Source organism: Fulmarus glacialis, unplaced genomic scaffold (assembly GCF_000690835.1).
Source record: "Fulmarus glacialis isolate BGI_N327 unplaced genomic scaffold, ASM69083v1 scaffold10515, whole genome shotgun sequence".
In the NCBI taxonomy this organism is placed as follows: domain Eukaryota; kingdom Metazoa; phylum Chordata; class Aves; order Procellariiformes; family Procellariidae; genus Fulmarus; species Fulmarus glacialis.
In genome coordinates this window covers 22,973-50,354 of record NW_009211146.1, presented here as the reverse complement: position 1 = coordinate 50,354, position 27,382 = coordinate 22,973, and the positions used below count along the sequence as shown (strand labels likewise).

General features: G+C 43.6%; 1 protein-coding gene across 1 annotated transcript; it reads left to right on the top strand.

The window, feature by feature from the left end:
• On the top strand, nucleotides 1–27,380 carry PUSL1 (pseudouridylate synthase-like 1). The gene is made up of 7 exons (XM_009577425.1): nucleotides 1–51; nucleotides 7,387–7,574; nucleotides 14,732–14,881; nucleotides 17,136–17,309; nucleotides 22,082–22,136; nucleotides 26,162–26,324; nucleotides 27,349–27,380. Exons 1-7 carry the CDS (start codon nucleotides 1–3, stop codon nucleotides 27,378–27,380), a joined length of 813 nt encoding a protein of 270 aa, XP_009575720.1.
• Nucleotides 27,381–27,382: the final 2 nt, after the last annotated feature.

Below are 27,382 nucleotides of genomic sequence, written 5' to 3'. Positions count from 1 at the left end.
ATGGAGACTTCGAATGATCAGTCAATGGTTGGAGTCCAGAATTATTTGGAGGTAGGTCCTTGCTAATCATATTGTCATTAAAATGAAACTTCTAGGGTCACATTGTTGAGCTATAGATATTACTAAGGATAAATTGTATTTTTAGATTGACACTCAATAAAAGACACTTATATAGTGCTAAACACTATAATCAAAACAATCAAAGTGCTTTAGAAATTATGTCAGTATACAGGTGGGGGAAATAGGTCAGGGTGAAGTCAGAGACATTAAGATCCTGATCCTGAAAAAGATGTGCACCCTTCAATGAGACTTGAAATTGAGGTATCTGAGTCCAGAACTATGATTCTGAGAGCCCCTGCTCAGGTGCTGGCCCACCTGAAGGTACTTAATCATGTGAGCTTCATTAGCACTTGTGGCTTTGCCTCCACTTATTCTTAGAACTGCCTCAGTTCTGAGCAGGCTTAGCTGCTCTGCTTCTAGTTCATGTCTAAGTCCTTCATAGACTTAGAAACTAGAAGCTGCATCCTCCTCGGAGAGGATGTCTCTGATAGATGTTTTCAGACACAGAACAAAGCACAGCAGGATATCCATTGTTCCAAAGAAAAAAAAATGCTTAGTTTCCATTCTTCTGGAGTTATTCTAATACGTCGGGGGAAAAAGGTATGATCCTGTCATCACTGTTGTTCCTGTGCTGTTCCCAGGGATTTCCCAGAATGTAAGAACAGCTTTCAGAACCAAAATGCTGTTTGGGCTTGGAGTGAGTGTGCAATAGGAGTGCAAAAGACCCACTGTTAGACCAGCAGGTAGAAAGTGGGTCACTTGCATAGGGTAAATACTTAGCACACCTGGATGTTTGTGTAACCCAACTGTAATTTAATTACAAGCTGCTGTTGAGCTGCATTTATTTGAGCAGAGGTGAATTTATTTTGCTGGTAAATACCATGTTCCTGTACAGGGCAGGAATCAAAAGGAAGCTGCATTATTTTTCTCTCTTAGAAGCATCATGTAGTTTGAAACGAAGCTTGTGCCCATTTAGAAGATAAGAGATTGTTGAAGAAGTTGAAACTGATTGCTTTAGGTCAGATCATGCCTTTTTGTTATTCGGTTCTCATTTTCAGTCAGACTGTCTAACCTGAGATCACAAACTGCAGCAGTTTGAAGGTGGTGTGCCCACCGTGCTTGTTTGTGATAGTCTGTGCTCTGCCTGCATTAGCTACGATCCCGGTGTTGTGAAGGAGCAGCGTTGTTGAAGAGCTGCTCTGGGAGCAGATCGGCTGTCCCACCCAGCCACTCCGTGACCATGGCCAAGACATTTCCACACTGTGCCTTGTGAGGGTGATAGTTCTTGCATGCTCTTGCTGAGCAGTCTGCAGAAGGGAAGTGTGATGAATTATGGTTTGAATAAGAGTTCTCAGCGTGTATTTTTATGGCTTCTTGCCTGAGACCATTGTGGAGAAAGTGTATAAATATTGTGGAGATCTTGAAAGAAGAGCCCCAAAGGACTTTCCATCTCATTTATCTAATCCTCTGAACCATCCAGTGTCTCAGCCCCTGGCGCCGGACTTTGGGTGAGCCCAGCAGTTGTTTTGCATTATCCAAGTAACTTTGTTTTAATAGGCGAATGGGTAGGATGGGTGATTAAAGGAGAAAAGAAGAAGAAAAAAAAGAAAAAAGATAAACTTATTTGGTGTTGTCTTTTCACAGTATCAGCACTTTGCAGGCCAGTTCTGGGATATGTGCTTTGCTTTCATGTGGTGGTATTGATGCTGGGCACTGCTGAGCAGGGCTGTGTCTATTAGAACCACATGGGAAGTCTTAAAGCAACTTTAATAGGAAACTTCTGGGGCCTGTAGGAATTTATCTTCCTCCGTTTCTGTGCAGCCTTGAACTCCACAACCTTCCAAAGCCAGGAAGGCAACTGAAGGGAAGGGCAAAATTAAATCTGTAATGAGATCCTTATTGTATTCTAAATATGTTCAGACATTTGTTTGCAGTTACAGACAAGCAAATAACCTGTGAGGTGCAGACCTTGTGTTTCAACAACTGTGCCATTAAAAGTGTAATGGACTGGTGTGTGAGTGTGTACTGCAGCCCTCTGTGTGACAAGGTAAAATTGCTGGACTGGAGCTGAGCAGAAGGCCTGTCTATAGCCCCTTGTCACCATAAAGCACTGTATCATACAGGAGATAGAAGCTTTTGTAGTCCTCACTACTGCTATGTAACAGAGTCCTGGGACTGTCTGGAGGAAACGGAGACTTGGTTTAGTTCGGGGACAGATGTAGATATTTGAAGGAGCTTTTAAAATATCTTTGCGGGGGGGGAGCTTTGCAGACAACACTTTCTTTCTTTCTTGGAGACAACGTATTTGTCTTGAAGCACGTGGAAGCCCAGCTTGCTAGTGATGGGTCCAAACCAAAATTCCAGACCTTGCTTCCCCAGATGAGGAGGTTTGAATCCTGTGACTTGGCTCCCTCCAGTTCCTTGTGAACACTTACAAGATGCAGGACTTCGTCTCTAGTCTCAATTCTTACAAATGTTCCTACTGTAAAGGAAGATCTCCTGTGTAGTACCTTTTGCTAAAGTGAGTAGCTGGTGCTGGTGCTAACAGGCACCATATGCGAGGCCTGCTAGGATCTACAGAACTAAGTTCCCTTTCATGTTTGGTTTGAACCATCTCCTGAGTGCGCCGTTTCCTGTTGTGCTGGTGAATGCTGCCCAAAACTAATCTTCCCCGCACGAAGCTCTGCTTTGGCCAGCAGCCTTGTGCTAAGGCCAGATACTATTCCTCATGAAAGGAAAAGGGGAAATAGGAGAGGAGAGAAAGAGAACATACACAAACTCCTTACTATGCAAGGCAGCTTTGGTACAACCTCCTGCACCATCCCCCCTTCCCCACCCCCCCAAAAAAAAAAAAAAAAAGAGGAAGAGAGAGAGGAATATGGACCCAGAGAACTGTCATCTTCAACCCCTGTTTGGATAATAATTTCAGGGGCATAGGAGATTGCTTTGGAAACCCTTCTTCTAGCAGAAGCCACTTTCTCAGCTTTTTCTTCCTGGCTTTCACTTCAACTTTTATCTATTCCACTAAAAATGAGTTAGGTTTTTAATTAGTTTCAGCTGACGTAGCACCCATTGAGTCAGTGAGGCTGTGATGACTTGCAACCAGAAGCTTGCACATTATTATTTATTAGAACACAACAACTTATAAATCGTGCAGCATCCCTGGCAACGCAGTGCAATCCCTTGTGTCTGTGCAACTAACACCATTGTGCATGATGAAACCAGTAAGCAATCCAGCTGCTGTGAAAGAGAAATAGACACTCACTTTTCCAAAACATTCCTAATGCACAGTTTCTCTTGAACACACCCATCCACAATTGATTTCACAGGTTCCTTTTGTGGTTCCCAGATGCTCTGTAGAGCTCTGATGGCTGAGTATCTTGAGGATTTTTTATTTAGGCTTCAGGGGGAGAAGTGGATGAACTTTTGCTTCCCTGCCATAGGTGATATACATTAATGGGCCTGTTCTTCATCTCGCCTCTCCAGCATTTGTACAGAGTGAGAAGAGAACAGAGCTGCGAGTAATAATAGCGATCTGGAATGTGGATCCATATCATTCTGGCACACAACAGTGGAAATTTCAGCATGATTCAAAATATGGAAGTGTTTAGTGAATGAAACCTGTTAGCAGAACAGACCTACTAAATTCAAGTAATACTTTCCCCTGCATCACTGGTATGCGGGGTGTTACGAGGTATAAACTGATGCCCTGGGGTGCTTGTTGCTGCTCCAGGAATATGGTCATCTGGAAGGACTATGTGACTAGGGAAGTAAAGGCTAAATGAAAATGGATGAGGTCTGGCTCAATGAAAGGCCTTCAGCAGGTGCCAAGCCAAGATTTCAGTGTTTGTAACACCTGCTAAAGAGAAGGATATTTGCGTGCTCTGTGGCTTAAGAAAGGGAGCAGGACCTGTGAACTCTGAGCTGGGAGGACAACCCAGCTCCTTTATTCCTGTATCTTCTCTGTTGCTTTTTAGCTGGGTGCCCATGGGTAAAGTGCTTAACTTCTGCCTCAGTTTCCCCCATAGGAATCCATAGATGATACCCAACAGGGTAAGGATCTGGATTAATAGCAATAAAGCCTTTTGAGTTCCTCAGATGAAAGGCCTGCTTGTTTCAGGGGCTCGTTTTTTCTGAAAGGGCGGGAAAACCTGGTTGCTATCCAAGCAATTACTAAATGTAAATAATGTGTCTTTTTTGAAATTCCGTGTGGGTGATCTTAACAGATTAAAGTATACAGGAACCAGAGGAGGAAACCATCAGCTGCCTATAGGCAAAGGACATCTGGATGGTACAGATATGAGGCATTTGCATAGGTGAAGGGGTCACTTCTGAATTGCTTGCAAAGTAGTTCAGCAGTTCAGAAATTCTCTCTTTAAGGAGATTAATTAGGATGGGATATAAATGAAATATTAAAATTGAAACTGGAGGCAGCAGCTGATGGTATATTATCAGCTGCATGCCTATTAGGCTGGAGGAAGAATCCACAAACAAAGCTTTCAGCTTTCACAAACTGAGTTTTGTTGTTGATAGTGGTCACATTCTTTCCTCCTTGGATGCCCAGCACATGTATCCTTCAGTCATCTCTCCAGAGAGGTGTGCCTGGGAGAAAATTGTGCTGGAGAAGGGCAGCTGTGAAAATACTACTTGTTGAACCTGACATTCAGCCCTGCACCTTTGTGGATTCATTGGCTGACCTGTGCAGGGGAAACAACCAGATTTGCCTTGGATTCTGCAGTCCTCTCTTCCTCTCCAGTTTGCTCTCCAATAGGGCTCAACTGCCGCTGGCAGAGGAGAAGAGATCCAAACACTGTTCCTATTATCCAGCTCTGTTCAGATGCAGTGCTTAAAATGGGATGTAGCGTGGGATCCAAAGGAGTGCTGCATCCAAACTTCTCCAAGCCCATAACAAGAAAGGAGGATGTTTTCCGTGCTCTTTCCTGTTCGCTCTCTCCCTCTACCCCCACTTAACTATGTTCCCACTGGCTGGTTTTTGCCTGATGCGACAGGAGGGGGAGAAGAGGGTGGAGGGAGGGAGGGAGGAGCCTGCAAAACCCAAACATATCTTTGCAGAAACTTTGCTCTTAAAATGCAGCTTCTGCTGTAAGACAAATTGCTGAGGTACAAGCCAAGGTCTGCTGCAGAAAACTATTTAATTTCTGTCTGCTTCTCTCTGCTTAAGAGTGATAAATAAAGATTTTCATTGTTAATTGTAACCACATGTGAACTCCAAATAGAAAGATTAGGAAGGGGAAAAGGCTAGGGTCATTTTTGTTCTCTTTCCCAGGCCTTCTCCTGCAGCTCAGTTACATTTTTTCTTGTCTCCTTCTGCATTTTAACAGTATGTTTCTGAGAGCCCAGAATCCTGTCTGCTCAAATAGTAGGAGTCTGGAAGGCATTTGTGAGTCAGCAGTTTAAACTTTATTGACTCTTGGTACCAAATTAAAATCTAATAAAGACCATTGCTGGGCTCACTACTCAGGAGTGGAGATGGGAAAGAGAAGGAAATTTCTAGTAATTCATCTAGTTTTCGGGGGGTTTTTTGTTGTTTTTCAGTCTTTCAGATGTGCTTCACTCATTCACTGTAACAAATTACATTGGATTTTCTGTCTTAAGGGCCTGTCCTCACAAAGAAAAAAGTTGTATTTTGTAGTGCTCCAGCAACCTACTTTAAAACCTTACTGTAGGTAAGACCTACTATGGTTTTAACATTGCATTAACAAGTTATTGGAATACCAAGGTTTCTGACCTACCTGTGTTTGTCCCTTACCAAAACCCACCCTGGCTTTGCTAATCTTAGGTCAGTCTAGACAGACCCTTAAATATATAGCATCTAATTAACCATGTTAGCATCTCTTTTGCTCTCTCTCTTTTGTGTGCACATCTTGATTAAAAGACACCATATTAGTGACTCATTTAGCAGGGTTTTATTTACTTTCCCAGCAGGAACCTGTAGTAACTCACCCAGTTGTTTTTCCAGCCCTTTGTTAGTAGGCAGAATGGAAAGGCAGAAACAGGGTGGGGATGAAAACCAGCTGTATGGAGAAGAACAGTTGGGAAAGGGAAACGACAATCCTAGCCACAAGTGGATTCTCCAGCAAATCCGTGCCAAAATGCATACGCAGAACCTAGAGGATCTCAATGGCTGTCCTTCCCCTTGCGTTAAGAATAGTAAGTTTCAACTTGTTGCAATACAGTTTGCTAACTAATTTTTAAAGTCCATCTCAGCTGCAGTGTAATTTTAGGACCTTCTGGCTCCAATACGCTTGAACTCTGTGACTGTAAAACTTGAACTCTGTGATGGTGTAAATAACGTTTGTTGTTTTCTGCTTTAGTCTTGCTATGGCAGAGGTCTTAGCATGAGTGAGACATCGCCTGAATATTAAGGCAACTTTAGCTCCTGAAGAAAACAGTACTCTTGAGGATTAGCCAAGTCCTGCATTAACACAACTGTGGAAGCAACAAATATAAGGAAATTTCATCTTGTGACTGCTGGCGGCGTGCGTTTGTCTGGTGGTTATTTGTACCTGCTGGGGTAGCTCAGTGTCAGCTCCTTGACTACTGGTGTGTTTTATGAGAGCTGTGTCTTGATTCTTAGATCTCTTTATATTTATATTTCTCACTGGGACTAATAAATGCATTACATCAGTGCTATGCTACTACTCGTCTGGTCCCCTGGCTCCTCCTTTGCTCTCAACAATTAATGGAAGCATGTTGCCCTCTGTAGCCCTGCTCCCGTTGTGGATAGAAAAGAACTTCTGCCTGCAGCAATAAGCTATAGTATTTTACACCATTCTGGCCTGCACTGGAAGCAAAAGATGCAGCCTGAGCTCCTTCAGGCTTCTTGGCTGATGTCATTCAGACATCCCTGTGTGCTGTTTCCATCCCTTTAAGGCTTGGGTTCTGCAGCTGTTTAAGAGCTGCTGAAGCAATCTGAGTCCAGTTCTTAGCAGTAAATTGCAGGGGTGGTGTCTGGGTTTAAATGGGTAATTCTCTGTCCTCTTTCCCACTCACCCCATGATATAAAGCAAAGGATAGGGAGATGAACATTTTTTGCTTTATTTTGTACATGTAAGGAAGCTTACATGGCATTTTGGATGCTCTGTCTGAGGTGATTTCAGGACAAAAGGTGAGAAGCCACTGGTGCAGGGAGAAGCTCAAACAGGCTCCTCTCCATCCCTTTCTTTGCAGCCCATGGTAAAACTCCCAGTTACTTCTCTGTGTGAGCAATAAAGAGATACGTGGTTAGCAAGGAGAAGGATGTTTTTTCCTAGCTAGCTCGAAGCAAGTCCACTATTTATGAATCCATCTCGTGTTGGCTTTCAGAAGGCAGCGCAGAACCTAAAACCCATTGTTCCCATCAAGTTCCACATCTCCAGCCGAACGGATGCTGGCGTCCATGCACTCTGCAACTCTGCTCACCTTGACATCCAGAGGGCACCGGGGAAGCCAGCGTTTAATGAGAAACAGCTCATCTACAGTCTTAATCACCACCTGAAGCCTGAGCCAATCCGGTGAGTTGGTGGCAAGTCAAAATCTTTTATTTTGCCCTTGTTGGAGAAAGGAGAAATGCAGCAATGATCTCCCATCTTTACCCACAAGATATATTTTCCCCTGTTATATGTGTTGGCAAACCACTCCCATGCACGTGTGTATTTCTGCTACTACCAGACCCCTGGCACATTAAAGATCAGTCTTGTTCCACCATTATTGTTGTTAGGAGATCATCTATGCTAGTACCACTAAAACAAGAGTAGTTGTGAGAGATTGGGGTCACCATGTAAGTACTGAATCCACTGGGAGGACTCTAGTTTCACGCATGAGCCAGAACATTAGTATGTTAACTTTCAGTGCTGCTTTATTCCCCAAACTCCCTCTTTGTTTATTGAATTAGGACTTAGCAAAAACTGGCTGCAGTATTGCCTCTCACCTGTATCTGTGCAAAAAGATAAAGAACAAGCAAACGAAATTGCTGTTAGTGTTAGCATAGTCTACTCCTCCCTTCCCATGTGATCAGCCTCTCTTCTTGCCTGCTAGACCAAGGCTGCTGCTTGACGTGTTTTATAGAGGTTACATCAAAAGCTCCAGTTAGTATTTTTGTAGCAAGACTTGATGTTTTACTCGATGGGATAGATAAAGTCTTTTTCATACTATACCCACTGTTAATGACTAGGCCTAGTAGCATATGGATGTACTGGGGACCTTGATACAACAATCTACAGAGAGCAGAACAGCCATTTCTTCTTCCTGTTTTCTTCTCTTCTTTCTTCTTGTTATAGTTATTACTTCTTGCAGAATTTCAGAGTGAGCTTATTCTGCATGACACCTAGGTCTAAATGCCCACCCCCAAAGGCAGAAAAAAATGATCATTAAAACCAACAGTTTCTGTTAGGAATTTGCATCAGTTACACAAGAAATCACTATGCCCTGTGAATTTTTGAAAAAGTGGATTGAATTTCACGTTCCTTGCTTTTCTTCCCAAGCTGTTGTGCAGTTTCTCTGTCAGCTGTCAGTTTCTGTGTTCTTCCCCAGACATGGGTGCATTTTTATGGTTAAAGTGTAAATTGAATGAAACATTGGGGTTTTTAGACTAAAAGCCAAATCTGTGCTGTGTCATAGAATCAACATGCCATTCGCCCGCAGCTGCTTTGCTGCACTGTATTCTTTCTTGTGTTACTTTGTCTTATTTGCATAAACTAAAAACTCTTCAAGGCACAGACTGTCTTTGTCTATACAGTATTTGGCACAATAGGACTCGAATCTCTGTGCGGTACCCTGCTGAAGAGTGTGTCAAAGCAATTCAGAGTGTTGTGCAAGAAGACGGGTAACTTATAGGAGGTATTTAGGTGAGCAAAAGAACTTTGATGCAAGATGCCAACTGATAATTACTCAGAGGCTCTGTTTCACGTAACTGCAGTCTTTCTGATGTCTGGTGGCATGAACGTAAAGGAAGATAATGGAGGCAAATTCCCCATGCCAGAGCAAGAGCCCAGGACAAAAAAGCACATCCCTCCCCACCCCAATGAAAGGATTGTTGTAAGAATAGCAACATTACTATGAAGTACGCTTCCCTTCCTGCTTCACCCAGTCTGCTTTATTTTCTAATCTCCTCTTTGTGAAACAGGGCTTGACCCAAATGCTGACATAGCAAGGCCTGGGATTTGAGGACTGACATCATACTTGCATCTGTTCTTGGTTTTGCAAGGGAGGATTCTAGTTCTCCAGGGCTTGGGGAACAGTGAATCCAGCTCTAAATGTGCAGGTGCTCAAGTAGTTTGGGGTCTGAGGGAGGGAGAGATGAACGATAGTATTGCTTTTTTCCCAGGAGGTCTTTCATGCATGATCCATGTGCTATAAAAAGGGAAGAGTGAGTTAGTATGAGTTGGTTGAAGCTACGGCATGCTCTGCAGAGAGTGTTGATCTGCAATTCAATCAGCTGTTTTGACTTTTTCAAAGCATGTTGCAAACATTCAAACCTTAAGCAAAGGAAGGAACCAGAGGAAAGCAGTCCCAGGTGGCAGAGTCTTCTCTAGCTTTGACTACACTGGTGGGTGTTCAGTACCTCTGGAAACTAGGCCCCCAGGATCAGACTCTCCAAGGTGTCTGCCACTGTTTTTAGAGGAACAAAGCAGATTGCCATCCTCTGGTTGGCAGTAGAGATAGGCAGCTAATCCACAGATGTAACTGGGCAGTAAGACATTCCAGCATGCCATGGACATGCCAATGACACCTGCAGTGTTGGGCAGAGTCTAGCTAGGCTGCAGAAACTCTACATCTGCATTAACATTTTGTGAAACACAGCTTAACTAGCTTGTTTTTCCACCACTAGCTTACCTGGAGTAATGTAAGTGCTGTGTTGTTTAGCAGTCCCTGACACAACTTGCTCCAGACCTTGTACTAACTCAGTGTGAATCAGAGATGGACTGAAGGGGTCAGCTTCTGGCCATTCCCTAGACCATGTGCTGTTGGTGCAAGGAGCAGTATTAGGTGGAGGGACTCTGCCTCCAGAGTTCTGCTATGTCATGTCTAGAGGGCATATTAACTCCAGGGAACAAATTCCAACCTATGCTGACAGTCATGAGTGTGTGAGACAGTGGTGACTTGACATTTGCTGCTGTAACAAGGTCAGCTGAAACTGGGATCCCACCTATGTCCTTTCTGTAGGCCTATACCAAAGAAGCGTTTAGTGCCTGCAGCTCTCACGGCCTCAGGATTGGGTTTTGCAGTGTTTTCCTGCAGTGTTTCTGGAATTGTATGTCAGTGATGCTTTGCATTTATTTAAATACAGTGGGACCTTTTATCTGCAGCCTCTCAACTCGGTCAGTGACTGGAGCAGAAGCTGCAGCAGCTGTCTCAGAGCCAGCTGCATTCTTTCACCTCCGAAAAAGCACCAGGGGAGCCATCAGAGGGTTAAGGGGAAGAGGAAGTAAAATCCTTGGAATCTGAGCTCAGGCAAGAGGGCAGGAAGGCCCTGTGAGAGCCTTATTACTAGAGGCACATAGTTCCTGTTAGTAGCTGTTTATTTTGTTGTTTTAACTGACCTTTTTCCCTGGATGTTTACTGTTCCTTTGACAGCCCTCAGATAGTTTTGGGAACAGTGTAAGGCCACACCGCTTTTCCCCTTTGATCCTATGTCTTCTGACTGTCCATGTTAGCTTAGCTGTTGCTGTCCCTTCTCCATGAGACCCTCTTGTGATGTCTTGGAATGGGGTGAGCTCAGCCTAAAGGCAGCGTGAGATGACTGTTACGCTGCTTGGGCTTGATACAGAGTGTGGCTGCCATTAGAAATACACGACTGTCGATCCCCAGAAGTCCATAAGGGAAATTTCTCTTTTCCCCCGCTCCCCCCCCCTTATTTGCAAAAATGTGTTTTAGCAGTTTGCAGAGTTGGTTGAGTCTTTCTCTGAGAGCAAAGGTTTCACAGTGGGTACCTGAAAGAAAAGCAAATACTGATTTCACTGCTTTTACTACACAGCCCGCAGAGAGCCATGCAGTAACAAGTCAGATCATGCATCCCAAACCTGAGATTGAATATTAGCATGATAATATAGGATTGACAGTTTTACACTTACAAATCCAGTTCTTCCATTGGCCTCTTAAACTAGAACTGGATTCCTCTGCAGTGAGAGGCCAGAACACAAAGCAAATCTCTCTCTCAAGCTAGCTAAGTTCCGTGCTGAGTTACTGTCCCTTGACAGCTTTCACCTTCTTTGACATGTGTAAAGAGTCCAATGCAGCTGCTGTGGGCTGGGACTGGAGATGATTTCTTCTCACACTGCTGTGTCAATTAAAAAAAAAAAAAAAGATTCTGAAATAGAATTTGACTTATGTGGGGTTTTGGTTGTTATTTTTGCTCAGACTGAAAACTAGGTCAGAATCTATACACCCTGGAAGTCAAACCCTTTCTGGATGTTCTAGCAGTAACAGGGAACGTGAAGTAGGTCATAGTTTCGATTTCCTTCCTTAAAAGATTAAAGCAGTTGTTTGGGAGTCAAAACTAGCTGATTTTACATTGGATGTACCACTGCAATAATCAATCTGTTCTATGTGCCACCAGCCTCTGAATCTCAGTCTCTCTCGCCTGAGTTTAGGCTTGTAACTTGTGAGTTGTGTTGTCTAGCTTTAATGGAATAAGTTGTCCTAGAGAGCTAAAAGTACTGTTGTGACCCTGCCACTTTCAATACTAGTAGTCATACAGCTTCATAGTTATAGCTAGCTTTGTGATACCTTGACTGATCAGTCCAAGAGCAGACAGGATTGCTGCTGAAGAAAGTTTTAAGTAGAGAGCATCTCCAAAATATGGCAGCAGTGGGATCTCACAGACGGGAGAAGTTCTTTGTCTCGCGCTAAGATCTGACAGGTACGTATCAGGAGGTGATACCTTCTGATAAAATGCAATACAGTCCTGATCAGTTAGAGAGTTTGAGTTTATCAGAATGCAGTCAGCTCTACTTCTCCTTCCTCCCTTGGGCTGAACCTTTTAAAAATGGTTCAGCTGCTTTCCATTAAGGAGCTTGGTGACAGGCATAAGTCTAAGCATATTCAGCAACCATCCCCTCCCTCTGTAAATATTACTTTGCCAAGAAGAATTCTCTCCTAATGCTGAAGAGAAAACTCAGCACTTTCATGTGGTTGCAAGCAGGGGGTGATGGAGAGAGGGATCTTTGTGAGAACACATTATTGTCGATAGAGCTTGGAAGGGAAACAAGATTCCAAGCTGGCTGACTGTATCATCAGCAATAATAACCTTCTTTGTAGCATGATGGGTCTCTTCTATCAACTGATCTGTCTTTTAGATTTGCAAAGCGTATTTGAAAGGATCTTGTCCACAAAGATCAGAGTGTATTTCATAGATGGGGTAACTTTAGGAAGACTTTGCTGTCACTTAAGTAGGGATGGTAATACAGTAGACTCAAGCCTTCTATTTCTGGTTTCAGTTTTGTAAGCACATAATAAAAGCTATCTGGGTGACAACAAGACAGAGCTGGGATTCCTCCCACCTCCTGCAAATTGGCATTTAGTTTCTGTTGTCAGTGGAGAGAGAAGGATGTACTTCTGGAGGAGATCTTTGTACATTGCCATTGCTAGTTAGATGTCTTCAGGCTTTTTTTCTCTCAACCTCCTCTGAAATTCAGGCTCTGTTGAAAAGCTAAAGAATGCCATGAGTCTTTATTTACCAGCAGTCTTTCAAAAAATGGGATCTTAACAAGGCCTGAAATGTATTATGTTTGAAGAACTGCTGGAATAAATGCTGGAAAGACATTCCTAGCTAGAAAGAGCCTATGGTAGCAATTGCATCTGCTAGGAGAGGCAGGAAAGGATGCCTTGCCTGTGCTGAAGAATCATGTGAGCATAAATAGGCTTTTCTGAAAGAATCAATCTATCAGAGGGAGTAAAAGGATGGTTATTTAATAAAAATCACATAAGCATTAACAAGAGATGTTCAAGATGGATGAAATGCTTGTGGAGACATGTAGACAGAGAAAAATAAATGTTATAATTATATTATTGTGTTTGTAAGAGGCTGGAAGTCCTAGGTTCAAACTCCATTGCAGGCCTGGAGGATGTAGTTTGCATTTCTACTGAGAGTTTATAGCAGTGGAGCAATCTCCTGGGCTTGTTATTGCAAATCTTTGTGGAGGCTGTGGCTCAGCTTCAATTTCTTCTTCTGTGGTCTGAGCCTTCGCAGTCAAGGGACGTGAGCCAGACGCACTTGAGCTGGCAAAAATCCCTGAAGCACCAACCTTTCTAAAGTAAATAAATACGTTTATCTATTATTTGGTCCCAAATGGTATCATTTTTTTTTGGCTGGCCTGGGTCCCTTCTCCTCACTATGCCAAACTCCGAAGACAGAAAGGCACACAGCAGGAGAAAAACTACCTTCTAAGGAGAAGTATCCTCTAAAGTAACACCTGCAGAGAGATTATGCCTGTGTAATAGTGACTCCTTGCTGTATGCTCCCTGCAGTATGGTGAGTAGCCAGTACTCTGGGATAAGGGAAAATCAAATCCAGTAAAGCTGCTGCTGACATGTTCAAATCAACGATAACACTTTGGGGGAGGTGCAGAAACACAGGGAAGCTCTATTTTCTCCCTTGCCAGAGAGAAGGGTGTTTTCCCCTCTGACAGCCTTTGTACCCTCCCTTCTGGCTACCAAACTGTCTGTTTGATGGTTATGGTGGCATTGGCTTAGAGAAACAAGACAATTTCTCCCTCTTGCTTATAGAAGAAAACAGGGAAGTTCAGCTGCCTAGAAAGCTGCTTCTTGAGTTAACTGCCCAGAGTCAGAGGATGATGAGTAGAAGTGAACATTCCCAAAAGCCATTTTCTGTACATGTGAAATGCGAGAGTTCCCAGGAGGTCTCCTGCATGCAGCATTCTGCTGTTTTCAGATAGACTCAATGTAGGTGATGGTGGGATGCATCTTTATTTTCCTTGCTGCAGCAAAGTCCTATTTGTCTTGGAGGTTGTAGGGGGAGGTGGGAAGGAAGGAAGTGACCCAGTTTCAACTATCTCCATCTGCTACAATGAGCTGCGTAGCCACCTTTGAGAGGGAGCACAGAGGTATCTTTTGTCGGGGGAGTCCTTCCCACGTTTGGGACCATGGTTCTGCAAAAGCAGAAGGGCACAGTGTTTGTAAGGTGTGCTCCTCAGCTGGAGATAGAGGGAGTCAGCTTGCTTTGGGAAGTTGCTGCCTTTCACCTTAAGCATGGCTAGGAACACATGTGCCCTCAGCCAGGTGCAATACAATTTGATGGGCTGGGTGAGGTATTTGGTTTCACGTGCAACAAAGAACACATGCTATCGGTTGCCGTTTGTCAGCTGAAGGACTGATTGGTCTTAGCCTCATGTGATGGTGTGAGCGTCCCCAAGACTTGTTGATAGATGACCCAAAGTCAGTTTTACTGTGTATTTGATGAGAGGGATGATGCCAAGGTTCTCCTGCCGCCTTCTAGTTGATAGGTGCCTGTGGCAGCCTACAGGTGCAAATCCTTGGTCACCTGTTAGTCACTGGCTGTCAGGAGAGAATGATAATTAATTAATTGTAAGCGCAGTTTCTCAAAGAATCCATTGCATGTTTCAGTTCCTGTCTATGTGGTGACCAGGCAAAAGCTGTTGAATTAGTGTATGAAATTTCTCTCCATCTCATTTATTCTCTTCTGTCCTGACAGCATTTTGAATGCCTATCGAGTGACCAATAGCTTCCACGCACGCTTCTCTGCACTGTCAAGAACCTACATTTATCGGCTGTTGATGGGCTGCAGTCATTATTCTGAAATACCAGTGTTCGAAAGGGATCTCTGCTGGGCTCCTGTGGGAGGGTAAGTGTGTTCCATTAAACCTTGTTCCATTAAACCTCCCTGGGGAGCTACCTCATCAACATTCTGGAAGGGCTTGGCTTTTGAGGGAAGTGGGTAATTTCCACATGTGAGACCAGATTCCCTGTTTGTACTGACAAGATTTCCCTGTTGAAATCAGCGCAACTGCACTGAGTTATGTTCACTGAGACCTAAGACTTACAGCTCTTTTTAATTGTACTGTCAGTTGTACCTGTGATAAATATGCTTAGCACTGCTGAAATACTCAATGACTCCAGTTAGAGTCCATCAACAACTTTGTATGTCCCTCCCTGGGGAAGTGATGAGCATTTCCTCAGATGACCTTGCCAATTCATACAGCAAACCCATTCAGACAGCTGGCTGAAGGAACAGTGCTCTGATGTGATGCAGACAGGCAGAAACGCGTTGCACGGCAGATCTCAGAGTTTTAGGTGTGACCATCCAGGCAGTCAAGATTGAAGGCTGAGAATTCCTCTTTTTTTTTTTTTCCCCTAGTCCGATTTCTGGTAGTGACTGCATGTACATCTGCTTTCTCATTCCCTGTCTGAGTGCTTGTATATTTGAATAGTGAGAGCCAATGACTCTGAGCAACCCTACAATAACAAACCAGTGTATCTAGCTCAGTATTCATTTGTGTTCTTGGAGTAGCCAAGTTCTTGGAAAGTCATAACAAATCAGTGCTTGTATATGCAAGGGAAGAAAAACAAATTCAGTGCCATTTAAAAAAAAAACTTAGGGCATGATAAACAGTGGGTGAGGAAAAAACAATCAAAACCCAGAAGATAATTTGTTATTGTCCTTTAGTTTACATTGTACTGAGATAAACATACATTCAAGAAAACTGGAGTTTTCCACAACATCATAGAAAAACAGGTGTGTAGCCAGTTGTGGTAATTTCATCATCACTATTGGAATAACAATTGTGGGTAGTGGAAGAAAATGTAATCACAACTGTCCTAGCAGAGGAATTAAGATGACATTGTCCTAACATTAAATTGCTGACTTTCTTTTCTGTGGGCTGTGGAAGGAAAAAAAAATACAAAATTGCAAAATTAGATGTTACGTGTACAACGTGCCTTAATCTCGGGCTTTATGAAATAGCATTTAATTTAGTCCAGACACTGCAGTTAATTTTCTCAAATGGCAATACCACATAAAGGATAAGGAGAGCATATTAGAAATTCTGAATGGGAGGTGTCTTACTAAAAGGTGGGATATTTGGACTACTAGTGGTGGAGAAACTCATAGTGTGTGTGCTACTGAGCACATCTGGTGTATAAAACACATAATACACATTAAACTTCTGTAGGCATCTGAACTGCCAACTAGGTGTCATCAGCGTTTCTCAATGTGACCAGGATTCTCTAAATGCTCGTCATTTTTCTTGAGCACAGTGAAAAAATTTAATGATGTTGGAAAATGTCATCTTGATTTTTTTTGTTTGTTTTCTTCAGAAACATTTTGACTTCTGGTAAGATCTGAATGACTTAAGCCATAGATCATGCTTATTTGTTCAGGCTTTTCTTAGGAGAAATTCACAAAAATAGAATAAAAATAAGCATCTGTTCAGCAAATATATCAGTAAATCTGTCTAAATTCCTTTGCTTGAGACTATTTTGGACAGACCTAGATACTTCAGATGAAGAAATCTGAATGAGACTTGACATTCTGAGTTTTACCCTTGGCCCTTTCTTCTGCATCTCCACCTTGGGTTTACGCTGGCTTAATCTCTGACAGTTTGCTCACTCATTCCATTTCTGTTACTTCCTAATTTCATCTTCTAGCTGTTGCAAATATAAGGTTTGGAAAATCATCATAGTGTTTGATATTCTCTTACCTGGCAACATCTTTTTCAGTTTGTAAGATCCAGATACTGCAAAGGATTTTGGTTCTTTTGCCCTGTACTCTAGCCAGCAATTTGAATAGAGTTATTTGAATTGAACTGTTATAAGAAGCACAGCAGGATAAAGGTTTGTGTAAAAGCATGTGCCTGTCAACTCCTCATCTAGCCTGGGGTTTTGAATACTTTCAGACCTCAGGTCACTTGGTATCTTGGTTTGTGGTTTGGGCCGTTACAAGACAAACTCCATCTTGCAAAATGCGTTTCCACAATGCTGCCATGTTAAATCTGTGTGCCGGGTTTAAGCTTCTCATCAATTAATTGGACTTTGACCCATCTAACATACTTGGTCCCACCTAATGCTCCTTTCCTTTTGCTCTGCGTGTTTAATTTCAGCTACCTGAATGTGCCTGCCATGCAGGATGCAGCACAGTTCCTGCTGGGAACCCATGACTTCAGCACTTTTCGCTCACTTAACTCCGAAACAGCTTTTCAGTCTCCAGTCAGAACCATCCTCCAGGCAGACATCCGACCCTCTTCTGGTTTCCTGTCCCAGCACTACGAACACAGGTGAGAGCCTAGATACTCAGCTGAGGAGCTGCTCTGATCAGCTAGTGCTCGCTTTGTCTGAAAAGCTGCTTTCCAGCACTGCTTTGAGACCTGACCTCCTGTTTGCTGTGCATTGCCTTCACAGTCCTGTGATGGTGTCGGCAGGGTTCTGCCTAGTGACAGCTTGGAAAGGACACTTCTTTCCCTCTCCTCCCCAATGTCCTCAGGGAGAAAGATGAGCGGGAATAAGGGCAGGGAATAAGGGCAGGGAAACTGGTCCAGTTGTTTGTACATTAAAAGGCAGGATGTTACAAACTGGTGTGTGGAATCTGAAGCAGAGCAATTCCTATGAGGTGCTTCCAGCATTTACACTCATTTTGGTTGCTAAAGGCCAATTCTGCCAGGGGATGGGATTCCACACCCCCCCCCCACACCGCCCACCCCCCCCCGCTGCTGTCCTAGCTTTGCCTAAAGGCTGCAAATAGAAGGAAAAAAACCCACCCACCACCTAGGTCACTGCTGTAGCTATGCAGATCTACTCAGTTCATACCAGTAATTTCTACTGTCTTCCCAGGGGATGTTGATGAAGGAAAATCCAATATTCCTCAGTCATTACATAAACAATAGATTGTTGAGTGTCAGGTTCCTTCAGGACCAGGTCTTGCAAGTATTGAAATTAAGTGGCTGGATGTATTTTTCTCTCTAGCAGAAACTGAAGTTTTTTCCCATAAGGATCATGGGTATTTATCATCTGAACATGGCTTTTGCTTTCATGCTGGCTTCTTTACCAGGCTGTTGTGTTTCAGCTTGAAAGCAAACCTTGCTGTTGTCTGTCTCCAAGCCATGTTTTTCCGCTTTCTGATTAGGAGAAAACCCTTTTCTTTGAAGATTTCCCCAACGACCCTCCATTAGATTTGAATACTACTGAGCTGTCTGTAACAGTAAGTGCCATGCTCCAAGCTTCGGAGCCTCACTGCTGTTTGCAAATAGCCCACTGTTTCTTTCGCCATGTCTTAGAATGGCATATTTTGCCAGCAGTAGCGTAAGACAAAAACTGAAAGGGAGCTGCAAAAACAGAGGGAGATCTGTATACTCCGAGTGACCCTAGTCTTTCAGTTCCTCCCAGTTCCTCCCATCTTCTCTGATTCCTGCTTTTCCTGCTCAGCGTTGGTGCCTGTCAGTACACAGCCGTGTTATAAAGAGCCACCCAGTTGGGTATGGCACTTTCACTGCTGCTCTCTGCTGTATAAGCACAAGGACATGGGCAGTTAGTGCCAGATAAAACGCTTACTTCCCGCCTTCTTGCAGGTGAGAAACACTGTCCCGATGGGAAAAGGAAGGCTGGAGCGGAAAATGAGTGCTGTCATTTTGCTGTTTGTTATTAGGTTGCCATTGCTGAATGGAGAGCTTGGTCTCCCTCCGTCAAGTGTGGTTATGCTTAGGAACACAAGTAACAGTGAAGTGCTTCATCCACAAGATTCTCTTGTCCTTTATGATGAGTAGCCTTGTAACTGGCAGAGACCCAAGCTAACCTGAAAATAACCCTTAACAGTCTTGTCTAGGTCACTTGTGAGTGCATATGGGCCAATTTACCTTCCAAATCCAGACCTGTTATTGTCAGTTGACTGATCTCTGAGATTTAATATGGATCAGCTCTTTTTTTATGTCTTAGATTTTAATTTTAAAAAGGAATTTGCTATTTCTTGCATAACTCGCTGCATAAACCCATCCCACATGAGGCCAAAAACAGCTCACGAGAGAGAGGGTAAACCCAAAAACTGGATCAAAAGCATCAAGCTAGTGGCTGATGGAATATTTTTGCTTTTGGTGACACATGCTTCCAAACTTGTGTTTTAAAGTGAGTCATTTTTATAATGTGTCGATATTAATTGATTTAATGAACGTTTAGGCTGAAGGGGATGGCTTTGAGAAGCCTAGTTTCAATGCATTTAAATGGCATTTAACTCTCTCAGAATACTTTGTTAGTAATAACCACAACCATAAGTTTTCTGATCTAGAGAAAAAAGTTGTGGGGTTTGGGTCTTTGTGACAGGCTAGGTGTTATTGGGGTTTTTTTTGTTTGTTTGTTCTGGGTTTTTTAATTACAGTGTCCTGGTTACTTTTAATCTGTAGAAGTCTCCCTATGGGAACAGTTGCAGTCATGGAGCTTGGTGGTTTTTTGCCCATTCTGCAAATAAGACGGCAAGTATGCCTGAAGTGCGTGTGTATTTCTTCAGTCGCAGAATGAACTGTTCCTGCAACGAAAGGGCTGGGATAGCAGTAAAATCTTATAAACAGATTTTTTTTTTTTTTTTTTTTTTTTAGCCTAATCTAAGGGGGTTTATTTTCTGTTTCAGAAGGAGAAATCCATAGAGTGATAAACCATGGTCTCTTAGTTAAATAATGCAGCTTTTCTTTCTCATTCTTTCCTTCCTTTCTGAACTTAAACCGATCTTCTGAATTGACCACTTGTCTGTTTAAAAGGTTAACTGTTAAAATGATTCCTTCCATCAAATTCAGTTGCTCAGCAACAGTGGAAGTGGAGTTAGTGTCCCATCCATACAAAATGCTTTTGAATGCTAAGGATGTGTACAGAGACTTAGCCCCATCACTTATTTCTGGGGAGTGATTGCTCTATCACCTGTTTTCTAGCTGAATATGTATTATTCATTGCAAGGTGCTGGCTTCTGCTGCCAAGTGGAAAAAGACAGCTGGATTTTTTGCTGGTAAGCAAAATTATCTGTGAGATTGACAAGAAAAACAAAGTTTCTCTCTTAAAGAAAAATATCTTGTTCTCTTTCAAAGTCTACAAGATATTTTTCCTAAGTATCTTGACCCATCTTTTGTAGCTTAAAATATCTTGTCAAGACAACCGAGACAGGAGAATCCTGGCTAAAGAAGGCGCATGCAATTTGGTGAGAGGGTGGTTTGTGCCTATTCAAAAAAATTGTCTCTTGTGCTTTGCTAAGGAGCTGAGCTGAATTATGACCTCGATGTGCTGGGTATTTGCACGTGTCTGTATGCCACGCGCATCGAGCTGGGGGGAGAGCAGGCTGTACGTAAGTGATAGAAACGTTGTCATTTCCTGACATAAAGAGGAATCCGGGGGCAGGAGCTGCCTTTGCATATGCCAACATACACGATAGGGCGGGCTAGAAGCAGTAATTTATAAATCACTGTAAATCCAGTGAGAAAACAGCTTGTGGCTGCTCCCTACAGTGACTATTTCATAGTTTCTCTTCCTGCTAGCCCTGCCCTGATGCCCTGTGTGGGCCTGTGAATCACGTTGTCCCTGCTTCACCTTTCTTCTATGGCTCACAAGAGCTGTCTCCTCTCCCAGGGAAGGGGCAGCCCCTTTCTTCATACTCAGGTGTTTCCAGCAAAGCCAGCCTGTCCATCTGAACCCTCCAGACAAATACGTTGCAGCTGTGCTTTTCTAACAGCTGATTCAAATCTCCATAGCCCTTTGATACCCCATTACTGGGCTCATTGCAAGGGAGGAGAGGAGAGGGTTTGCATGTAAATATTTGCTTTTATGGATTATGCAAGGTAAACTTTGTCTCTTTTTGCTGTAGGAATGCTATGGGATATAAGGAGCACTTATAAAGTGTTAGTGAGTTTATTTATTTTTTATTGTTATTTTATTGTTCCTTTTACCAAAGTGACTTCTAGGATTGCTTGGTAGCATGGAAGTTTGGGGATGCAGGTACTGAAGTGAAAACCTGCTCATTTCTGGGCTCTGTTGGCATATCTGATGTATGATACACGTGTGTGTGTATGTTTTTATATATATCTAATGTGCATATCAGATTTTTTTTTTTTTTTTAATTCGTAGGAAGGAAATGTGCATACAGGTTCTTCCCTGCAGACTGTACCTGAGAATGGGTTTGCATTGGGGTTTAGCGTTAGAGCTGGGACTGGAACATCAGCAAAAACACAAAAATATTTAGAAAGATTTTGTAAAGATTTAGCAGAGGATGCAAGTGTCGGTACATTATTGGAATAGTTAGCATCAGTAGAGTTCTTATAAGGAATATTGGTTACTACCGTAAAACTTTCTGGAAAATGGTATCTATATGAACAGACAGATTTGGTGAGGGGAAAGGATGTCTTTTTGCATAGTAGCATCCATCCATCCCTAAATATTCATCTGCCGTTTCCTGCTCTGCTCAGTCTTAGCCTGGAGTGCTTCCTTGTCTGCCATTGCCCGTGTTCTGAAGTTGCAGCTGGATTCCTCAGACATGTCTGTATCCTGACTTGCTTGTCCTGGCCTTTCCAGTAGCATGTGGATGTCGCAGTAGGCATTGCTGAGTGTTGAAATTCATCCTGCAAAGCCTGTAAGGACCGTGTGATTCTCTCAAGCCAGCTCCAAATGAAATGGTAGAGTTGCTTTGCCATGGTTGGTTGTTTCTTCCTTTCTCCAGGAGGCATCAGACTGCATTCCTCAAATCAGTAGTACCTTAGCAGACTGCTAAGTTGCATCTTGTTTTATGTTGCCCTTTCCCTTTTATTTGAATGGTTATATACTTAGGTGTAAGGCAGCAGGAAGATCAAGCCATAAAACTAGGTACATACGAAAGAGGCAGGAATTGTTTCACCCCAGAAAATGTCTACATCTGAGTAGCAAATGAGCAGTCTGGTGTTTGAAAGCTCATGATGCTGTTTCAGGTTAATTGGAGGCTGTGCAGCTTCTTATTCATTCTACTCGCATTCACCTTGATTTATACTTTTCTTGTGGGTGGAAGAGCCATTTGAAATGTGTTTTTAAATGCTTTTTTTGTTCCTTTCTTTAGGAGACTGGAGTTTTGGGAGTTGAAGTTCAGGAGCAGATCATTTCTTTACCGACAGGTACTGTTTGGTGCTGTATTCAGCACACACTTTGCCTCCAAGAACCAAAATACTGCTATCACTATAACTATTGATCAGTTTAGCGATGTTGCATCCCTGTGTAGTGCCATCCCTGCTCCAGAGCTAGTGTTATAGCTGTGTGACACACACAGGGACCTAGATCAGAAAGGTGAGGTTCTGTATTCTTTGTTTGATCTGGTAGAACCGGAATCTCTTAAGTTTGTCTCTAAAATGAATGTCCGAAGTCACAGAATCGTGTGGGAGGATGGAAAGTTCTGTCTTCCGCAATCTTTGTCCTTGCAGTCTAAGTGGTAAAAACCATCAGACATATGTTCTTGCTCTGCTGAATGGCACTGGGCCCAGCAAAGACTGCCTGGAATTTTACTTTCTGGCTTTGGAGCATGAAGTAATTCTCAGTGTTGCACAAAGGAGAGATGGGAAGACCTGATTCAGCTATGCAGGCATGGCTGCAGGATCTTTCCCTCTGCCATGCTGCCTAGCCTCCACTGGGTTTTCTTTGAAATAACTCCAGTGGGGTTTTTGCTGCTATCCTCAGGGGAGACGGCTCTCTCCACAACTTAATGGATCACCTCGTTAGGAAAGAGTTGGCTGTTCTCAGCCTGCCTATCCTGGCCATGGTCACACTCTGGAGACAGAATAGGCAAGAGAGGGCTTGTTTTTTGGAGGAGAGAGGGGGTGTTTTGTGGGAACAGTAAGCAGCTATTTTTTATTCTGTTTTGACAAACCAAATTTGTTTTTATCCTGTGCCAAGTAATGCTCTGTAAGCTCTCTGACAGTGGGTGTCTGGATATGAGCAAGGGAAGAACAACAACATGCTTGAGAAGGGCTTGATATACAGCAGGGATTTGCTTCATCAGATGCTCTTGTGACAAGGAGAAAATGCTGGTAACCCATTTAGTGCATTAGAACGGAAATGCTACTTAGTGACGTTGTGCAGAGAGAACAGTTACCCATAATACTCAGCTCAGCCTAATGCTCTCTCTGAACCTTGTTTGCAGCAGCTGCCTTACAGCAAGCTGGCAGGCTGTAGTGAAGCAGGAACAGGCTGTACACGCTGAACTTGCACTCTTCTACCTGAGCATCTGCGTCTGCCCTCCATCATAAAGAGGAGACTAGACTAGATGGACCTCATATCTCATCTCATATAGCTGCTATGATAAGTATTGACATCTGGAGATTTTTATTAGAGAAAAGGGTTAAACAGCCCCAAAAACTGAATGTATATATTTTTGCTGAATAGCATGCAGAAGGCGGGAGACACCAAGCACATGGTTATTTCAGTTGCATACCCTTAATCTGCATTTACACTAGCTAACTCCAAGTGTGCAGACATCAGAGCTAAAGTCACAGCATACAATGACCTCTAGTGAGAGATGGATAAAATAACATATGTCAAGAATCTCTGCTTCTTCTCTGTGCCATCTGCTTAAAGGCGGGCTCTTGGCACTCCACAATGCAGTTTAAGATCAGAGCACATAGGGAGAGACAGTGCTTGCCTTTGGATAAATATACCTTGGCTTGTTGGACCTTTCTCTTTAATGGTGACAAACATGATCACGTTGCTTAGTGGACTTTGGTTTATTCTTTTGTAAATGTTAATGGATCAGACACTTAGACCAATGCTTCATTCAGCGCTACTTTGAAGTTTTTGGAGAGCTTGGTACGCTTTGAAAGGTCATGAATAGAATGAATGTTTATTTAGGCCAAATGACTGATCATGCCTGCGCAAGTGGGGATGTGTTCTGGCAGCAGCATGAGAAGGTGAATCAGACAAGACAGTGTCTGCTTGACCAGTTTCCCCCACGTGGGCTGGTACTGCTGTTGCCTGTAAAATTTGAGACTGGTGGACAGTTTGTCCAGTGTGGACAGAGAAGAGTGACTAGAAAATGGTGGAAGTGTGGTGGCTCGGGATCAGCCCGTGGCAAGGGCTGAGTTTCAGTGTGGCTCCTCTGTCAAGTAAGACTCAGGCCCAGAAAATCTGTGGCATGTTCCCTTAGGCTGTGTGAGCTCTCCTGTGAAAATGAGTACGGGCAAGCCCAAGCGAAGTGCCGGCAGCTTCTGGGAGGGGGTTCGGCTAGCTGGACACCACCAGGCTGGGTAAGCGCATAGCATTGTGTGAATTCTTTCCCCTCAGAGAGGCATTTCTCATGATGGGACTGTTCATGCCAGCCTGTTTGCTCCAGCGGCACTGGGACAGGGCCTAGCTTTGCTTGAGCTTTATCTCTTGCTGAACAAAAGCCTGAAAAGGACTGCCCTTCTCTGTCTTTGTCCTTTGTTTCCCCAGGGAAACAGATGTTTCCCTGAACCATCCCTAGATGTTTCTTGCACAAGCTTTCTCGACGCCTGGGAAAGCAGGTAATTGCCTGTATACTAGTCTCTCTAGGAGTGCCTTGCTGAGAGTACTTCTGGCACCAGTTGAGGGGCTCTTACTTGTCAGTTATTCCTCGAGAGCAGCTTCATGAGGCTGCCTTGACATAAGAGGTACCAGGAAGATTAGTGGTCCGTACTCTGCCTTCAGAAGGATGCCTTCAGCTCGTGAAAGGGGTGGAGAGAAATGTGGCTGCCACCCAGGGATGTAATAGATAGTTAGTCATAGGGAACCAGCATTTGGTGTGCAGGTGGCATTGGCAGATACAAGTCTTGGCGCTCCTAGAACAGCCTGTCTTCTAGGAATATAGAAGGAAAGGGTGTTCATTAGCGAAGAGGATGCTGAAGTGTGAGGGGTGTTTACGCAGGAGGTGAGCACTGTGGTGTGAAATTTGTGCTAACCCACTAGGTCTGGAATTGCTGAGTGTGGAGGGAGGAAAGGGAAGTTGTGACATGCAGAGGTGTTTGAAATACCAGCTTGCTGCACTGGGAGGATGTTGTCTTGTGGGCTGTCCTACTTGGTTTTTTTTCCTCTTACTTTTTTGGCTTTCTGAGAGAGAAGCAAGCCCCTACATAGTCCCCCACCTGGAAGCAGTGGTGGGACTATGTATTAAGTTGCTTATGTATTAAGAACCACCTGTGAGCTCAACTTTCCCAACAAGCATGTAAGCTTCCTGCCACAGACAGATGTGTGAGTGCTGCTGTTGTTTCTGAAAAAGAAACCATCCTCTGCTCAGCTTTCTTCCTACATGTGACGAGAACAAGCCTTGCTCCAAGGCAGTGCTGTGTAGCTGGAGATCATTGTGTTACAGGTCCTCATTTCATTCTTACTAATGTCTTTAGCTGTAGGGAGGGAAGACTTAAAGGAAGGAAGGTGATTTTGCTAGTTCTTTTCCCTTTCCTACCACCAGCTTTGGTCACTAGAAGATTCTGTGCCTCTGTGTGTTGCAGACAAGCTTAGCTGCCCCATGTTGTCACGTCAGTGCAGAACCTAGGCAGCCCATGCAATCCCTGCTAAAAGTGGAAAGAACACCTTTCCTCGGTAGGCTGTGGGGTGACTGTGACTGCTGGGGCGTCCTCGGGGACTAAGGGAGTATGATCTTTCTGAAGAAATAAAGCAAGCACTGGAAATGCTCCCTGGAGGTAATGTGATACCAAAGGCATACAAGGGGCAGCCAGGACTGGCTTGAACCCTGATGGGTGAGTCTGGAGCATGACTTGGGATACTTCAGTGGCACCTGAAACAAGGGTCAAAGTGTTCTTTTTGTGGGGAGATGCTTGCTTCTTTCTTAACACCCAGCTGGACTAGAAGCAAAGTGCATGGCAGTGGGAACAACTGATAGTACTAGGAACACCAGGAATTAGGCTTTCTGGGAACTATTGGTTTAATAATAATGATGTACCTATATTTAGGAGCAGGCTCATATTACGAAATCATGGTGATATCATTCTTTCCTGAGTGACAGGCACTGAACTCTCTGATTAGGTTTCTAGCTTGACTTGCCATCAGTAGTAACTGTGGGCTATTACACAGCGCAATACTGCTGATAGCACGAGTGCAGGACTCCGGACAGAATTTCCTAATATCTTTAAGTTTTACAAAGGCAGCTCCTAAGCTGTATTCTCTGTTTTTCCAGGTCCGAAGAATGGTTGGGGCTCTAGTTGCAGTTGGCCAGGGCAAGTTAACACCTCATCATATAAAGGAGTTACTGGAGATAAAAGATTCACGGGCTTTTCCATCAAATGCCATGGCTCCGCCATCTGGACTCTTTCTAAAATCAGTGGAATATAATGAAGCAGGTAGGTGAATGCAGGGAATGGCATTCTTTTTGTCTCTAATACTGAAGGGAGCAGTAACACCCACAGTCTTCCTTTATGTGCCGGCTGACCTATGGCTCACGGCTTTATTCATTGACACCCACATCATAGTGAATGCCCCGGACTGTAAAGGTGTTTACAGCAGTTGCTATGGAAAAATTGTGTCTTTTTTTCTCCTGGTAGACTTCTTCCTCTTACTTGCAGGGTAGTAGAAGAGAAGTTGTGTTGACAATGACTTTGAGATCTCACATGAATGATACTTTCAGTTCTCATAAATTCTTGTTCTGTCCCTGACCATGTATAAAGACCAAATTGTCTCTGGTATCTAGGTGCCTACAGATCCGTTTCTGTTCACTCGCTTCTCCCTTGGTATTTGTGAGAGGATTGTACAGACTGGAGAACAGATCATCCTTTTGCTTATATGGTGGCTCTCTAAACTACTTAAGTTTTTTAGCTTTAAAAAAAAAAAAAGGGCGGGGGGACAAATTTGCAGAGGATGGCAAATGGATGTCATGGAAGTTTGACATCCCTGCTAGGGATAGCAGGTTTTTAAAACTGCAAGGATTAATCTGTCTCTGATTAATCCAGTGCCTGTGAAATGTGGATATAGAGGACTTTCCACCATACTGCAGACCTTCTCCAGGTTGCCTTGTCGCAGCCAGACCACAGACCTATTACAGGTGGGCTTAGAGCATGCTCTCTGCTGCAGCAGCAGTGCACACACTGGGGCTTAAAGAAGACAGGAGGGAAAGGGAAGCCACAAAGAGCCACGCAAGGAGCTTGAATGTAGTTCTGAGCACTTGGCCTGGCCTTGAAAAGGCAGCTGCTGCTGCTTGCTGGTTTTGGCCCTCTCCAATGGTGCTTTTCCTCATAGTGCTTGCTGTGGGGCTGCCTGTGCCAGTGGGGAGGGAGCCCAGGCAGGAAATGACCACAGATTTTAAGTGCTTTCAGGTGGTTTCAGTGCCATCTTTTTCCTTAAATCAATGTTTTCTTTTTTTCCTCTCAGATTTGGACACTACCATTGCCCCAGGAGAATAGCA

Bases quoted from the DNA above. Each gene is read 5' to 3' on its own strand.
- PUSL1 (XM_009577425.1), top strand. From the start codon at position 1: ATGGAGACTTCGAATGATCAGTCAATGGTTGGAGTCCAGAATTATTTG. The intron at 7,575-14,731 runs GTGAGTTGGTGG...CTGTCCTGACAG, and splicing joins CTGAAGCCTGAGCCAATCCG to CATTTTGAATGCCTATCGAG. The intron at 17,310-22,081 runs GTGAGAGCCTAG...TCCTTTCTTTAG, and splicing joins TCCCAGCACTACGAACACAG to GAGACTGGAGTTTTGGGAGT.